Raw genomic sequence first — 16,621 nt, forward strand, 5'->3', positions numbered from 1 at the left:
GCTGTAGTCCATCTTGCCCCCAGGAAGTGGGCTCCTTGGTGGGCTTTGCAGCTCCTGGTGCATCCTAACCCTGCAGATAGCGAAGCTATTTTGTTTGTGGGTGTTATTCTGTCAAGGGAGCAGCTTAGCCCAGGCCAGAGCCTATATATAGAGTCCCTGCCTGGGTGCACTTCTGGAGAGTTTTGTTGTCTTGATGCTGGATTCATCCCAGCTAGGCTGTCCCTGAGGAGGCAGTGCTGCTGAACCTCTTGGATGGCAGCTGAGGATCTTGCTGAGGGTCTTGCTTCTCTGGAGTACCTGGGGAAGAATGTTGTGTGGCAAGCCTCTTAATAAAGTCACCACCATTCAAAATTAGCCATCCCATGGGATCCTCTCTTATCAGACCGTGGTAGACAGAGCTATCAGGAGCCTGGTTCATTCCTGAATGAATACGCACTGTAAGCAGCGCTTGCTGGCGTTGGCCCCAGGACAACACTTGCTGGGCCACCTCACCAGTGCCAGGCCCTGAGCAGGGTTGTCTCTGTGCCCCCACTGCCAGTGGCTGCAGGCAGGAGAGCTGCAGACTTCTTCTCACCAGCTCCCTGCAAGCAATGGGTGTTGGTGTTGTGCTTGGATGTGGTTCACTCCGCACATGTCCTCGGGAGTTGCTTGAGCAACTTTGAATGAGCCATCCTTGCTCTGCCTGGCCTTGTTTGCTCCCTTGTGTCCTCCCTTCCTCTTCACACCCTGCCAGCCCAGCCCTCACCTCTCTGTGTGCTCACACCCACCTTCCTCCTTCCCAGGCAGCAGGAGATGTGCTGTGCTCACCCCTCCTAACCCTCAGATTTTCCAGCACTGTATTTTTCTATCTCCCCCTGACTAAAGGCACCAGTCCCCCACCCTTATTCCCATCACCCTCCCACCTTGAGAAGACAAAAAACCCGTCCAACCCCAGCCCCACTCAGCCAGCTCCTGCCGTTTATTCTTAAATCCCTTCCCTCCTGCCTTGCTGGTTTGAAAGCCTGTACCCTGGAATGGGCCTCCCAGCTTTCGCTGGCAACCCTGCTTCAGACTGACCGCCACAGATAGTGTTTGGGAGTGAAAAAAATAATATATAAAATAATAATAATAATAATGAAATGGAAGCGTGAAAAAGCTTCTCATCTCACTGAATCTCCTTGATGAAGTTTTCCTAGTCTCCTATGCCATGTACTGGTGTGAGGGAGTCTTGGGAACCAAGAGGAAACTTTGGGGGTTTGTTTTCTCACCTGTATGCTTTGAGAAACTCTCCCTAGCAGCGCTGGTGCTCCAGCAGAGGGTGGGTGAGATGCTTTTCACACTGCTGCCCACTCCCTTGGTGCATTCATAGGGGTTTTTTTGGCTTTTGGATGTGGTTTTTTCAGATAAGGCACATCCACCCCACCTTTCTGCACGTGTCATTGTTTGGGAAAGGAAAAAAAAAAAAAAACAATAAAAGCAAGAAAAAGCAGAAAAAAATCTCTTGCCGAGAAGGGACCCCGAGTCCAAGAAAACCTCTCACCTTGCCTGGGGCAGGGCTGAGGGAGGGTGTCCCCTCCTTTCAGCTTCTTTTCTAGGTGATGGAGATGGAGAATGGAGGCGAGGTGAGAACTACAACAGGAGAAAACACGGGCAGGGACAGGGCAGGTGCTGTCCCAAAACCCCGAGGGCGGGAAGGGGGTGAAGAGGGTTGTGTCCCTCCCGCATCCCCTCCCCGCCAGCATCCTGGGCAGCGCTCGGGAGGGCGGAGGGAAGGGAGGGCGATGCTCCGCTCGGGGTTTATTAGATTGGACATAATCATCTTTAAATAAGGGCAGCCCCCCCTCCACACCCCTCCTCGAGGTGGGGGTGGGGAGCGGAGCGCCTCGGGGCTTTCTAGATAAGGGCGACTAACGCATCCCCCGCTCCCGCAGGCAGAGCCGGGCAGCGCCGAGAGCCGCGCAGGGTCCGCCGTGCCCCGGGAGCCCCGGCTGCAGGCAGAGAGGGGGTCCCCGCCGCGGTGCTCTCGCCTTCCTTCTCCTCCTCCTCTTCCTCCTCCTCCTCCTCTCGCAGGAGCAGAAGGGAGGAGAGCGGTGCCGGGGAAAAGTTGGGGGCAGCGGCTGCGGCGGGGGGCGGGGGACTGTGCCCCGGCGCTGCCGCCCGCCGCCCCCCTGAACACCCCATTTCCCCCGCGGCCACTCGCCCCCCACCTCCCAGCCCCCAAACTTCGTTCCCAAGGAGGATGCTACGCGGCGGAGCACCCCTGGCCGCGCTGCTGCTGGCGGCGCTCAGCCTGGCCCGCGGGGAGCCCCCGCCGGTCTCGGGGTGCGGGATGGAGGCTCCGAGCCGCCGCGCCGCCCCCCCGCATCACCCGTACGGGCTGTACCCGCAGGGTCCCGCCGCGCACGGGGCGCTCGGAGCTGCATCCCCGCGGGGCCGGAGACCGCGGGGAGCCTGGGGAGGAGGAGAAGAGCCGGAGGGCGAGGCGGACGGCCGGGGCCGGGGCCGGAGCCGGGGGCAGAGGCGGCGGGGCCGGGAGCCGCAGGTGTCGGACCCTCCGCGGGAGCGGCCGCTGCCCGCCCTGTACTTCTCGGGCGGCCGGGAGCAGCTGGCGGCGCGGGCGGAGGCGCTGCCCGCAGTCCCGCGGGAGGAGTTCACTCTGGAGCTGTGGGTGAAGGCGGAGGGCGGACAGAACAACCCGGCCATCATCGCAGGTAAACCCCGGCAGGGAGGGATGGGGACCCGACACCCCCCGACCATCCGCAAACATCCGCACGGGGAACTCCCCGACTTCCCCGCTCTGGCAGGTGACACCCCGCGCCCACACCCGTGTTGTCAGCACCGCGGGCGTGGAATATTCCTCCTTCCCTTGAGACCAAACCCTAAACCATCCCCTCCCCTCTGTTCCCACCCGCCCCGTCCTCCCAGCCGCCGGGAGCTGGAATGTATCTCTGGGTGATACGCTCCCCCTGATTCTCCTCCCTTTCCCCCAACCCACCAGTCCCCCCTGCTCGGGCTCCGGGCACACTGAGGCTTTCGGGGCTCCCGGCGGGTCCCCGGGGCGGTGGCCGCACGGTGGCAGCCGCGCCGCGCTCACGGCCCGGCCCCGGCCCGATCCCCGGGCTGCGGCCCCGAGGGCTCTGCGGAACGGCTGCGGGGCAGGGGACGGCCCCAGGGGCTTGTTCTACCCATAACTACCCCCTCAAGAGCTTGCTGAGAAACCGGCAAGGAATGAGCGAGTGCTATGAGGAGCTGAGGGAGCTAGGGGGTCAGCCTGGAGAAGAGGAGGCTCAAGGGGGACCTTATTGCTCTCCACAGCTACCTGGAAGGAGGGTGTAGTGGTTGTCTGTCTCTTCTCGTAAGTAACAAGTGGACAAGAGGAAATTACCTTAAATTGTGCCAAGAGACGTTTATGTTGAATACTAAGAAAAATTTCTTCTCTGAAAGAGTTGTCATGCACTGAAACAGGCTGCCCAGGGAAGTGGTAGAATCACTATCCCTGGAATTGTTAACAAATGTAAAGATGTGGTGCTTAGGGACATGGTTTATTTGTGGGCTTGGCAGTGCTGGGTTAACTGTTGGACTTGACCTAAAAGGTTTTTTCCCAACCTTAATGATCCTTCTCCTTAATGGAGAAGCTGAGGAGACAGAGAAGACTGGCACACAGGCACAGAGTGGGGCAGATGCCACCTTCTGCAGTGGTGCTTCATTCAGCTGTGCCACGAGGGGTGTTTGTGTCTGGGTACAAGCTCGGCAGGGCAGTGCAGGGATGCTAGGAAGGGCTGGGAACAGATGGCAGAGTCAGGATGTCTGGGGTCCCCACAGTGTGGGCTCCTGTGCTCCTGTGCTGCCCCAGCCAAGCTGATTGGGGAATCCCTCTCTCCATCATAACTCTCCCTTGGCTTGTGCTCATCCCACTGAGCCTCCCTCTGCTTTGTCTGGTCCCTTTCATTGATTTATCTCCTCAGTTCTAGAGCAATAACCACACCTGTGATGTGGAAGTGGTAGGAGGGACGAGCTGGAGTCTGTGGCAGAGGGGAAAAACAGCCATGTACAAGGAAACTACCAAACTCCCTAGCATCCACCTCACTGTGTGCCTTCCCATCGCCATCCCTCTGCCCCCCTGCTGGCGGGCAGCACCTTGGGATGCATGGAGCACAGTTCTCAGTCATCACAGCGACAGCACGGCTGTTTGCATCTGGAGGTTTGGCCTGCAGGTGCTGGGTTCTGTTTCCCAGCTAGCTAGCAGAGTTTTTTTATTACTATTTTTTATTCTTTATTTTTTAATTTCCTTCTGGAGGGTGGGACAGTCGTTAGTGCTGAAAGCACCACCCGTGAACACTGGCATTCACTCGAGTAATATCCCCCAGCTTCCCTGCTCCGGGGCTTGAGTCAGCCCCAGGAACCTCTGGCTGTCTGAGTCACTGTTCACTTCCCACTGTCTCCCTGCAGTTGGGACCAAGGGGCCCGGGTGTGGGTGGCCAAAGAGCCCAGTGCTGCTGGCATTTTGTGTGAGCAGGTGACAGAAGCAGCTGCCAGCCCTCAGCAGGTGCCGAGTCTGCTCCTGATCTGTTGCTCCTGCTCTCTCAAAAGAGAGGCGACTGAGCATGAGGTCATCCAGAGGTGTGGAGGAGCTGGAGAGGCTCCAAGTGTCCATGTATGAGGGAAGGCAGGAGGAAAGCAGGGCAGAGCTGAGCTCTCCCAGCATCAGTGCCTGGGAAGTAAGGGCAGGCTAAGCATATCTTGCATGGAAAGCAAACTGTCCTGTCAGCTGGTGTAGTTGCTGCTTGGATTGAAGGCTCAGGAGTTGCTGGTGTTTTCCACTAGATGCCACATTTTGCCTCAGGGCCACCCTGGATGGGGTAGCTCATCCTTCTTAGTCACTCCTTCTGCTGGGGTATAACCTGCAACAGCCAGTGTTAGGGAAGGAAACTGGTCCTTCTTCCTTGTCCTACTCATTTTGGGCAGCAGATGAGAGTCCTTTCATGTGATGCTGTTTCCTTTTCTACCTTTTTTGTCTCCCGTCCATCTATGCCTGCTCTGCTTCTGGAGAACCCCAAGAAATTCCCCTATGTGCTGGGCTGAGGTTTGTTTTTACTCAGATTGTAGGTGATTTTGTTGGGTCAGATCCTTCACCAGAGACCATCTAAAACATCTGCTGTGTTTAAATCCGGATGTCCTCTTTGGGTCCCTGAGGTGGTTCCCACGGCATACCCTGAGGGGTGACCGTGACTAGAGGCTCCTGGCCTTTGTCACACCCTCTGGACCTTTAGCAGCCGATTTCCCACAGTATCTGGGTCTCAAAGCATGACTGAAAGCTATTCCTTGTGCTGCAAAATTCCTGGCCCCAGTGGGAGAGGCTGCTTCCAGTGTGGTCCTTACAAAGGAGCACACTTGATTTCTTTGTGGGCTTTTTCTCCTCAACCTTCCCTGGCAGGTACCTTCTTCAAATTTTTTTGCACTGTTACCAACAACTCTTGTTTCACCCCCGGAGGAATTCCCCTGAGGCACAGGTGAAAGATGAACAGCCTAAACCAGGCTAGAGCTCCTCTTTCCTGCCTGAGGTATCAGAGGCAGAGTTGTACTTAGAGCTGCTGAGGAGATACTTCACACTTCTTCTACAAAGCTTTCCCTTCTGGTGGGTTGCCTCAGGACAAAATGCCAAGCTCCTTGGCAAACCCTGGGGTCTTCAAACTGCTCCCCTGATGATTTCTCATGAAGGCCCTTGAGAGATGTCAGGACCTGCTGCTACACCTTTTTTGTTACACTGTTCTGCAGTGGTTGCCAGCTGTGGGACATGCTGCTCTGCCTGCAGAACTTTCACTGCTACTGATGTGCAGGTGTCATCCCTGGCCATGTCTAGGGTGCACCAGCTGCTGATATACTGATTTTCCTCCCCTGTTGTAGAGCTGGCCTTGGCCTCACATCCCTTTGAGAACTTCGATTAAGTCCTTATACCTGGGCTCACTTAAATTTCTTTTGGCCAGTGTTGTACTCATCAGGCACTGCCAGGCATGGCTTGGCTCCAGCATGAGTTTGTGAGGATGATAGCTTACATTCACCCCAGGGGCTGTTCCACCCTTGATGCTGTTTTTCCCATTTTTATCTTGGGATTTAATCAAATTTGGGCCACTCTGCATCATTTCAAGGTGAACTGCATGAGTTTTCCCAAGAGAGATGGTACCAAGCCCTGTTTCCTCAACCTCAGTGAGGACCAAAAGATGGCTTTTGAGTGTGCAGGTCTCAGCACATTTCAGCCAGCACCCAGCCCAAAAGTACTCTCCAGCTTTGCCTTCTCACTTCTGCAAGGCTCCTTTGCTGGCCTCCTGCTTTTTGGCTTCTCCTGGTTTCAGCTTCCCCTGGTCTTTCTGCTTCCCTTTCACAATCCACCAGAAAACAAGAGTTGGCCGAAGCCCATCCGCCCACGGAGGCTTTGTGTGCGGCTGCCTTTGTAGTGAGCAGTGACAGGGATCCATGCCCAGGGTGGTTACGGCCGTGGGATGGTTTAGAGGCCACCACCCATCTCGCTCTTGGTGAAAGTGATGGATGGAGGGAGGGATGCTGCTTCCTGGGGTGCAGCAGGGCTTGACATGGCCTTTGCCAGCCGTGTTTATAAGGGGGAAATGTGGGGTCATGGTAACCTGGCTTCGGACACATCCCCTGGATGAGAGCCAGGAGATCCTGCTCCTCCTGGAGCTCCTTCTGTTCTACACTTCTGCTTCTCTCTACTGGCCTCTTCACAATTCTGGCAGTAATTGGGGCATCCCCAGGGACAGGCAAGACAGTGGCACAGGCAGGAGTGCTTTGTTTTGGACCACAAGGTCCTGATGCCATGAGGATGGGCAGGCCGTGTATGTGACGAGAATGGCACAATGAGTGGAAGGAAAAGCAGGATGGAGGATATGAAATACCGCAGCAGAAACATAAAAAGAGTCTCTGGGCATGGCAGAAGGTTTTGTCAGCATTGGGACACTGTTTGTAGGGGTGATGAATGGGAGAGCAGGGTGCCCCCAGAAGGCACCACTGGTCGCTCAAAGAGTGACTTCAAGCTCATTCACCTCAGCCAATGTCCTGCAAGAACATCCTGGCTGTGGTGGTTTAGGAGCCCAAGGCATTTATTTCAAGCAGCAGGTTGCTTTATGCTTGCCAGCCTTTAAATGCCTTATGGCCACTGATTCCCAATGGCATTCCGTGCCTGCAAGCCTCTGGTTCTTTGTTGTGGGCACTCAGCAGTCTGGGAGAAAGTCAGCACAGCTCCAGGTCTTGCCCAGCCTAAAACAGGTTTGCAGCATGCTTGGGTACAAAGGGAGAGGCTATTCCTGGGAGTGGATTTGTGTTCAGGTGACCTTAGGGGCTGAGGAGTGCACTCGCCAGGCTGGAGGCAGCACAGCCCTCTCCAACCCTCTCCCGCCAGCACTGGATGCATGACTGGGAGGGAAACTGGAGCATAAACGAGAGCTGTAAATCTGTCTGGAAGCTGTTGGGGAAGCAGTCCCTGGAGGAGCCTGTATTGCTTTGGGTTGCTGTGCTCTAATTTTTAAAAGCTTTGGCTCGCAGATAAAAAGCTTAGCCTTTAATCCCATCCCGCCGGAGCACTCCTACAGAGAGCAACTCAGAAACACCTCGCTCTTCAGCCTCTCCTCCCATCCACGCTCTTCCTCCCCTCTCCATCCTGCCTTTCTGGCTCTGCCATTCTTCCTGGTTGCTCCACCTACTCATCCAAATGATTTTGAATGGGGGCTGGGGTGTCACCCGTGGCGGAGCACTCACTGCCCAGCCTCTGACCACCTTCATTTACCTGCTGCCGAGGACCCAGCCTGTGCTCCAGGGAGGGGTGGTGATGCTCTCTGGTCCTTACCAGCTCTCCTCTCTCTCTCCATCCCTGTCCCTGACCTGCTGCAGGTGTCTTCAACAACTGCTCTCACTCAGCCAGCGACAAGGGCTGGGCGCTGGGTATCCGTGCCCTGCAGCTCAGTGGCAAGAAGGACGCCCGCTTCTTCTTCTCCCTCCGCACGGACAGGGCAGCCAGTGCCACTGAGGTGACCTCCCACCACCGCTACCGCCCTGAGGCATGGACACACCTGGCTGCCAGCTACGATGGGCGGTGGATGGCCCTCTACGTCAATGGGGTGCGGGTTGGTCGTTCTGGCGGGCAGGAGGGACCCCTGCACAGTGCCTTCATGTCCTCCTGTCACACGCTGCTACTGGGGGGGGACGCCTGGGGGACCACCCACACTTTCCGGGGACACCTGGCTGGGCTGGCCCTGTGGCGTGGTGCCCTGTCGCAATCCCAACTCCAGCGTTCCTTTCTAGAGGAGGTGACTGGGGAGACGGCAGGGCTGGCTCTGGCCGCTGGCTTTGCCACCCCGGAGGAATGCTGGATGCCTTTTCGGGAGGGTGCCTTCCCCCAGCAGTGGGTGCTGCTGTCCCCACCATCCCCCATCCTGCGGCCGCTGGGCCCCCCTGCCTGTGGGCAGACTGCCTGCGATAACGTGGAGCTGGTGTCCCACTACAACCAGCACTGGCCGCTGCGCAGCTGGAAGGTGGTGTGGTACCGCGTGGTGAACCTGGCGGAGGATGATGGCGGGCGGCCGACGGTCAGCTGGGAGCAGATTTGGCGACAACACCGGGCTCTGAGCGAAGCTTTCCGGCCCTACAACATCTCCTGGCAGCTCAGCTTGCTGGAGGTACACAATTCTTCACTGCGCCGCCGCGCCGTCCTCCTGGGCTGCGAGCCCAGCAAGGTGGGCAACGAGCGCTGTGACCCCGAGTGCGAGCATCCCCTCACCGGCTACGATGGCGGGGACTGCCGAAGGCCCGGCCGCTGTTTCTCCTGGAAGCGCCGCGACGGCGTCTGCCACATGGAGTGCAACAACATGTTGGACGACTTCGATGACGGTGACTGCTGTGACCCGCGGGCCACCGACGTGGCCAGGACCTGCTTCGACCCTGACTCGCCCCACCGGTAGGCGTGGGGCTTGTGGGGGGTGGTATGTCAAAGGATGGGATGCACCCTCTCCCCAACAGCTGTTCTGCACCTGGGTATTGCTTCCGACCAGTGGCTTTCCAGTGTGGGAAGGCAGAGGGGCATTTTCCCATGGGATGGGTGTGTTTGCCATCAAAAGACGTGAATCCTATGGTGTGACATGGCACCCCTCTGTGAGACCCTGCCAGTGAGTGTTTTTCCCCCCCAGGGACACTCCTCCCCCCTGCCCCGTCAGGGGGATTCCCAGTGCAGAGCTGCCAACCTCTGGGTACATGCCAGTGGGAATGTGGGCATTCCTGTGGGTGGGCAGAGCAGCCCATGTGAAGGATATTCCTTACCCTGATCCCCTGCCTGGCATGTAGTTGAGGAATTGCTGTGCTTTTCCACCTTCCTTGGATGTGTCTAAAGTCTGATTTCTTAATTTGTGTTCAAAATGCCTTTTCTTGATTGCTGGACTGGGGAGAAGGAGGCAACCCAGCAGTGCTAGATGTGAGGTGCAGGATTTGAAAAGGTGTGGGTGGGTATGCATAAGCCTTCCTGAATCTTGCCCCAGGGTGTAATGCCCACAAGGAGATTCCCTTGGTTGGAGGAGGACGTGCGCCTTTATTGTGTGCTTCAGGTGCAAAATACCTTGAAAATCCACATGGACTAAAACCCATGGAACATCAATATGCTGTGTTAGGGGACCCTTGCTGTCCCCAGGGATCTTTGGAGTCAGCAGCAAGGCAGGGCGATGAAGACCCATTCACATAATGGGTGACCCTGGGTTGTTGTAAACAGTGTCCTTGGTGCAGTCGGTGGCTTGCACCCACCTGCTCTCCTTGCTGGAGCCTCTGAAGTGCAGACAGCCCGGTTGATGGCTTCCAGCCCTTGGGGCTCTGCTAAATGTACTTTCTGTATGGAGCTGGGGAAGGGGGAAAAAAAGTAATGGCTTTTCCTTTTTTTTTTTTTTTTTTTTTTTTTTTTTTTTTTTTGTTTTGTTTTGTTTTGTTTTGTTTAAAGCTGTTTCTGTCTCAGTGTCAGAGAAAATTCATTCCCTGCTGTTGGCTCCCAGTGACAGGCAGATGTGCCCACTGGAGCAGGAGCAGTACAGCACAGATGGCAGCATTTGTCAAGAAAGTTGCAAGGGAGGGTTTTAGGGACATATCTACCCTTTGATCTTATCTCTCCTTCACTTTCCTTTCCCTGGGCTGTGGGAGCAGATAGACTGCAGTCATAAATCCCTTTTTCCCAAGTCTGCTTCTTCTCTCTGCTCCTTCCCAAGCAGGATGGAGGGAGGAGGGAAGGAGGGGTCTCTGTTTGGGCACTGGTGATAGAGAGAAGCAGCACTTTCCCTCCTCCCTTCCTGAGTCCTTCTCACCCATCCTTAAGTTGGCTGAGAAAACCCGGGAAGAGGACAGGGAACCTTTCTTCCAGTGCATCCCAGTGACATAGAGAGGCATCACACTGTGTCCCTGCCCAAGCAACCCTCCCCAGATATTTTCCCACCTCTGGAAGTCTCTTTGGTGACAGCCACCATTGCTACCCTGTGACCACTTGTCCCCTTGTTTCCCATGCTGTGAGCCATCATGGAAGTGCTTTCCTGATCATGGAGCAGATGAAAAGCTTCCACAACAACTCTCCAATTGTGGTGGCCGTCAGCACCCAGCACCACTTGGCCTTGGCTTTGGCAGGGCAAAGGCTCTGTCCTTGCCTCTGTGTGCAGTTAGAGAAATGTTTTCATCCTCAGACAAGAAGGGCTCCACCTTAAATTGAAAAAGGCCAAATTTTTGCTGGTATGAATCAGGGCTTCCATTTGTCAGGATTTTCCCCTGAAAGTTGGGAAACAAAAAAGGCAGAACAAAAAAATCCCTTGCTTCTGTGGGAAAGGAATGGGAAAATGGGAACACTAGGGAAATAACAAATCTTTTGCAATTTTCTTTCCGCAGACCTCATTGGCCTGCGCAGAGAACAAGAATGATTGATTGTAGACTAAACTCAGAAAAATGAAATCCAATGTGCCTGGCATTTGGGAAATGAGGGGGCATGGGTTGAATCCTGCTGCCACTGAGGTCTTCTGAGCTGCTTTTGGCTGGCTTCTTCAGAGATCACAGGAAAAAGGAGTCATTGAATGGCTCGGGTGGGAAGAACTTTTAAGTGCATCCAGTTCCACCCCTCCTGTGATGGTCAGGGACACCTTTCACTACACCAGATTGCTCAAAGCCCTGTCCAGTCTGGTGATGCTGGTGGATATCCACCCTCCCTGTGCTCATCCCTGCTGAGGATGGTTTCTAGGGAGGAATATATCTGTTTGTGGGAAAACCGCTGGGAAACTAGTAGTGTGTGTTTGGGAAAAACCGAGGTGAACTTGTGCTTGCCAAAGGGCATGGCCAGGTTTGTGGTGTTCCCCCAAAATTGGCAGGTGAACCCCAAGACACAGAAGCAGGGGACCTCATCCTGGTGGGTTTTGTTCAGGCAGAGCTGAGTCCTGCTGCATTTGCTGTAAGGTATTGTACTTAAATGAGCAGGGTAGCTGGCAAACTTATAGAAGGGTTTTTAGGGTGGAAGCCAAAACAGAAGAAATAATGTGAAATAAAATTTAACAAACTGCGGAAAGGCAGCACAATAGGAGCCAGGTGCTTTGATGCAAACAGCTTTGGGTCTGTAACTGAAGGAGAGCACGCTGGCTGCTGCTCAGCCAGACATCTCTGTTTCCTCATACCTGTGCCAGAGCCCAGGAGGGAGCTGTGGCTTTGGGACAATCAGGGGAGAGGGAACCCCTCTCTCCTTGCAGATAAGATGGCAAGAACAAAAATCTTAAGATCTTTTTTCATGGGTTAAATAATCTCTACTTAATTTCAAGCCTTTCTCAAAGAGTGGTTTGGAGGTGAATGTTTCTTACTATGGCCAAAAATAATTGAATTGAGAAAGTCAGAGTGAGATGCTGGGCAATTTCTTACCAGCACTGTAGACAGATTCAATATATTTTGGTGAAGGGTCTCAACACCGTGTCTTGTCCTTCACAATTTTAAGCACTCAAGCAGAAGCTTTTTCCATCTTAACACATTTCTGATTTAAAATTCCCTCTTGGGCTGCAGCTTAGAGAGAAGTAAATTAGAGGAAAAGCTGAGGAACAGTGGTGGCTTCAGTGCTTCTTAGCTGGTGAACATCTCATTATAATTCCAGGGCTACAGCTGGTGCCAGCTCATACCCTCACCCAGGGAAGGGAAATGAGATTTTGAAAGAAGGATGATTAATTTTTTTTTTTTTACAAGGGTATGTAGTGGCAGGACAAGGGAGAATGGGTTTAAGCTGAAGGAGTCAGGTTTGGATTAGGTATCAGGAGGAAATTTTTCCCTGTGAGGGTGGTGAGACCCTGGCACAGATTGCCCAGAGAAGCTGTGGCTGCCCTGTCCCTGGCAGTGTTCAAGGCCAGGTTGGAAAGTGTCCCTGTCTTTGGAAGGGCAGGAATGAATTGATCCTTAAGGTCTTTTCCGATCCATACCATGCCAGGGTTCTGTGACAACTCTGGTGGGACTGGAGCCACCTGTGGCCGAGGCAGAAGCTGAGCACTGAAACACATTGCTGAGTCCCTCCTGCACCTGCTCTGATAGCACATGGAACCAGACAAGTTCTGCTGTGCTATGAGACAGCTGGGCCACCACCCACAGGTGAAACCCACCAGTGGGACTGCATTTGTGGCTGGAGTGAGACCTAAGCAAGAGCTCAGGTGGAGAGCTGTGTGTAGACATCCCTGCAAGGCAGCCCAACAGGAGACATGGGAAGCAAGTCACAGTCTCCAGACTCCCATTCACCCTTGGTCCACCTTATGAGGAACAAAAGGACAGGCAACATCAGGAGAGTTACTGACTATCATGCTTCACCCAGTTTTATCCTAACTTCAAGCGTTTTCCAGGAGTTTCTGGCAGTCCAGTGTCGGGGTCTGGAGTAAAATTTGCCTTAATTTTCTGCAGGCTCCCATCCTCTTGCAGAGCTTGAGTGCTGCTGTAATTGGTGCTCTTGGAAGGAAAGCAGCAACAGCTCATTAGCAGCAATTAACACTCAGCGAGGGTCCCCCTCGGGCACTTAGTCAATGAGAATCTGGTGTGTGACACAGTTAATGTGAAAAGAAAAACCGGAGGGGAGTCTGGAGAGCAAAGTGGGTAAGGGCAGAGCTGCTGGGCCTTTCATCTTACTGCCCAAAGTAATGGCAGAAATAACCTAAGTGACAAAAGGAGGTGAAAAATGATGAGGTGTCTCCAGGCTTGGTGGCCTCTGCAGGGATGACCAAAGCTCTGATGTTGAAATGTACCTGATTAACTGGACACTTGATGGGCTCTAACACAAGCTTAGCTGGCCTCCTTCCTAAGGGACTGGTGCTTAATTGGGTTAAGGCTGCTTGGGAGTCTCCTGCAGCTTAAGCCTTGCGTTCAAAAGCTGATCCAGACTAACCTCCCTGAAAGACTCTGGTGACAACCACGAGAAAGAAGGAATCACTCCAAGGTATCCCCAGGCACCTGAGCCTTGTCAGGAGATGTTCAGCTGAGTGTTGTTGGACCTGAGAGCATAAAGGGTGTCAAATTGAGAGCAGGTGAGGCAATGAGGTATCTCGGGCCAGAGCTGACCTGCCTAGGCCTTAATCTCAACCAGATGGTAAAAGAGCATTCCAATTAGCTGCTCCCTTCCCCTTCTTCTTCCCCTGCTACAGGAAACCTTAGCAGGTCTTTCTTACTGTGAAAGAGAGCAGAAACATGCAAAGTTATTGCAAAAGCTTTGCATACAACCTCAGGCCACTGAAGCTGTTGCAGAGAACAGATTCAACTGTGTGGCAGTACCTGTCGTTGGTTTTTCTGGGTCTGGATTGGAGGCCAACTGGAGATGGTGTCCGCTGCTTGTGGTGGTTGATTGTTTGAAGGGTGCATGGGAGAGGGTGTTTTCAGTGATTTTCACTGCCTGTACAGTGGCAGAGACTATGTTGGTCCCATGAGGAATGCATGGCAAGGGAGCTCTCTGCTCAGAACCTGAGCTCTGGCTGCTTTTGAGCTCCCTCTGGCACCTCTTGGAGTCCTACTGGCATGTGCCCGAATATTGTCCTGGTGTATCCAAAGAGCCTCAAGTTCTGAGCTTGGGGCTTTAAAGTGGTGAGGAGGGGAGTGCTTTGGAAGCACCAAAAGTGGCAGTGATGGGTTCACTGGCTTCTGAGCTTGCTGCTTCTAGTCTCTAGTATACTTGCTGGCACTGTGGGGATGCAGTAGTAAACAGGACCTTTTGCTGCAGCCTGATGGTTTGTTGGTGGATGCTTTAGAGTTTTGTGACTGCTTGGATTTGAGCTATTTGGAAAACTTCTCCTTTCCTTGTAGGAAAGTCCCTTCTCTCTGAGCTTTCCTATGGATTAACCGTTTTAAAACCTAGCAAAAACAGGAGGGAATGTTTTTGGTAGAGCCCATTACATCAGGTGGGCAGGATGTCTCCCAAGTTGCTTGCTTGTGACGGGATTTGGAGGCTGCAGCCATGTGAAGGTGCCTCAGCCTACCAGAGCCCTAACTTGGGGGTGAAGACCTTCTTGGGGCTTTTGACCTTCTCAAAATGTTGGCTAGTATGGAGATAGATATTTTCTGATTGGAGGGAGTTTGGCATGTTACCATTGCTTAGTTGCAGGAGCCCAGCAGTGGGATTCTGTTGCCAAGAGAGAGGACTTGGGATGGTGAGAGACTGCATTGCTGTGGCAGAGGAGGGGGTGGTGAGGGCTCCAGCATGGAGACTCCCTCTAAGGGAGGCACAACAGGGTCTAACTCACCCCATCCAACAGCTGGAGGGCAGTGGGACTGTGGAAATTACTTCTTTCCAGAGGGAAGTAACTAAGTACTGAGGTGCTGCTATCCAAGGACCTGTGCAGGCTCTCAGGAGCACTTTCCAGAGTCAGAGTGCTCCCTTCTGGTGGGGCCAGAGCTCTGTTGTGTTACCCTGTGGAGCTGAAAGAGCAGCATGAGAGTCTAGAGGTGTTTAGCTACAAAGGGAGGTTCCCAGTCCCATCTTGTTGATGTGCACAAATCTTCCCTGCTTTTTTTTTCGGGCGCTAAATTAGGAAATAAAATCACAATAATGCACTTCTTTTCTTGCCAAGGTAGAAAGCTCAGGGGTTAATTTCCAAAGAGCCTCTGTGGGATCATGAGTCTCACTCATTCCCATCAGTCTTCCTGTGAGCATGGAACTGCCAGGCAGCGAGTTCCTGGAGGAACCTGCTCAGTTCCCCCAGTGGTGACCACATCTCTGTGGGAGAGGGAGAACATGATCTGCGTGTGAGCGAGGGCACAGGACCCCTGCCCAGTGGCTGTAGGCAGCCCGGGTGCTTTTGGGGAAAACAGCTGTCCCAGATGTGAGCTATTGTTCTCGAAAACACCACCGACTCGGGGGCTCACTCGAGGGGGGCCAATTGTGTTGGGATGGCAATTGTGAAGGAACAGCGTGTGTCCCATGGCTGGGAGGGGTCACTCTTTGTTAGGCCTCCCCAGGGCTCCTCCTCATCCTACTGTACCCTTGCCTGTGGGTGGGGAACACCAGCCGAGGCCCTGGCCAGGCCAGTGGGACCCCAGGAGCCGAGGTGGCAGGAGCTTGGCAGCCATCGGGAGGGACACCCGTCGGCTGGTGCTGACAGGGTCTCTGGGATGATTTAATCTGCCTTGGGTTGGCAGCCTGAGCTACGGCCAGGGGAGTCTTTAAGCGAACATACTGCTTTTAGTTTTCCTTGGCCCAGCCAGCACTGTTATTTAGGAAATCAAATTGCCCCTTTCCAGAGGGCAGTGGGGTGAGAGGGAATGAGTCCAGCACCACCCAAACCAACTGAGATGGTGTGAAGCAGAGGACTTGCTTTGGAGGCTTTAAGAAGGATGAGGATGCTGATTGTTTGTGACTGTTGCTTTTCAAGGGCTGTGCTGGGGATGAAAGACAGCCTTGGTTTTATTTTTTTTTTCTGTTAATGTATGATTGTTACACTACAGAATTTCCCCAACAAATTATCTCATGTCCTTTTTATATCTGTGAGGAAGGCATTTTTAGAATACTGGCTTGTGCACTTTGTGCCCTGGCTGGGACATCCAGTTGCCTGGGTCTAAAAAAAAGTTGGAGGCTTGGGACTTGGTTTTACCCTAAAAAAAAAAAAAAAAAAAAAAAAAAGCATATAAAAAGCAAGTTGGAGATGTTTGGCTTGAACAGATTTCTTTTCCTCTGTCTCAGTCCCTTTCCCTACCAATATCATAGTTACAGGTTTTTGCCCTTCAGTGAGAAGTTTAGGGTGAATGAAGCAAAGTTTTGGATCTTTTGGGAAGATTAGACATTGCCATCATGGTGAAAAGTGCACGAGGAGGGGCTTATTGACCACAGGGCTGTGTGGTTCCTCTTGAGCAGTTAGCTTAATGCCCTGGGAGCTTCATCCTTGCTCAGCAAATTGATCCACTGTTGTCAGGCCTGTTAAAGCATCCTTATCCTGCCAGTGCCCAGGAATCTGAACAGAAGTGACAGGCCACGACTGGAAGGGACTGGTCTTCTGCCACCCTTTTATTGCCTATGCTGCCCTGCTGGTGGATAGGGATGCCCACTGCAGCTGGCTGCAGGCTTGTCTGGCACCAGCAGAAATCCTTCCCCAACTTTGCAGTGTCTGTGGTGCCTTTTCTGCTGCCCTGT

General features: G+C 53.7%; 1 protein-coding gene across 1 annotated transcript in view; it reads left to right on the forward strand.

Annotated features, from left to right (window-relative positions):
- Nucleotides 1–2,218: 2,218 nt before the first annotated feature.
- PAPPA2 (pappalysin 2) overlaps nucleotides 2,219–16,621 on the forward strand; it is an 88,546-nt gene continuing 74,143 nt past the window's right edge. The window contains exons 1-2 of the mRNA XM_041479056.1: nucleotides 2,219–2,690; nucleotides 7,879–8,941. Coding sequence (XP_041334990.1) covers nucleotides 2,219–2,690; nucleotides 7,879–8,941 — 1,535 coding nt within the window. The remainder of the gene's footprint in view (nucleotides 2,691–7,878; nucleotides 8,942–16,621) is intronic.

This window comes from Pyrgilauda ruficollis, unplaced genomic scaffold (genome assembly GCF_017590135.1).
Source record: "Pyrgilauda ruficollis isolate IOZ18807 unplaced genomic scaffold, ASM1759013v1 scaffold47, whole genome shotgun sequence".
In the NCBI taxonomy this organism is placed as follows: Eukaryota; Metazoa; Chordata; class Aves; order Passeriformes; family Passeridae; genus Pyrgilauda; species Pyrgilauda ruficollis.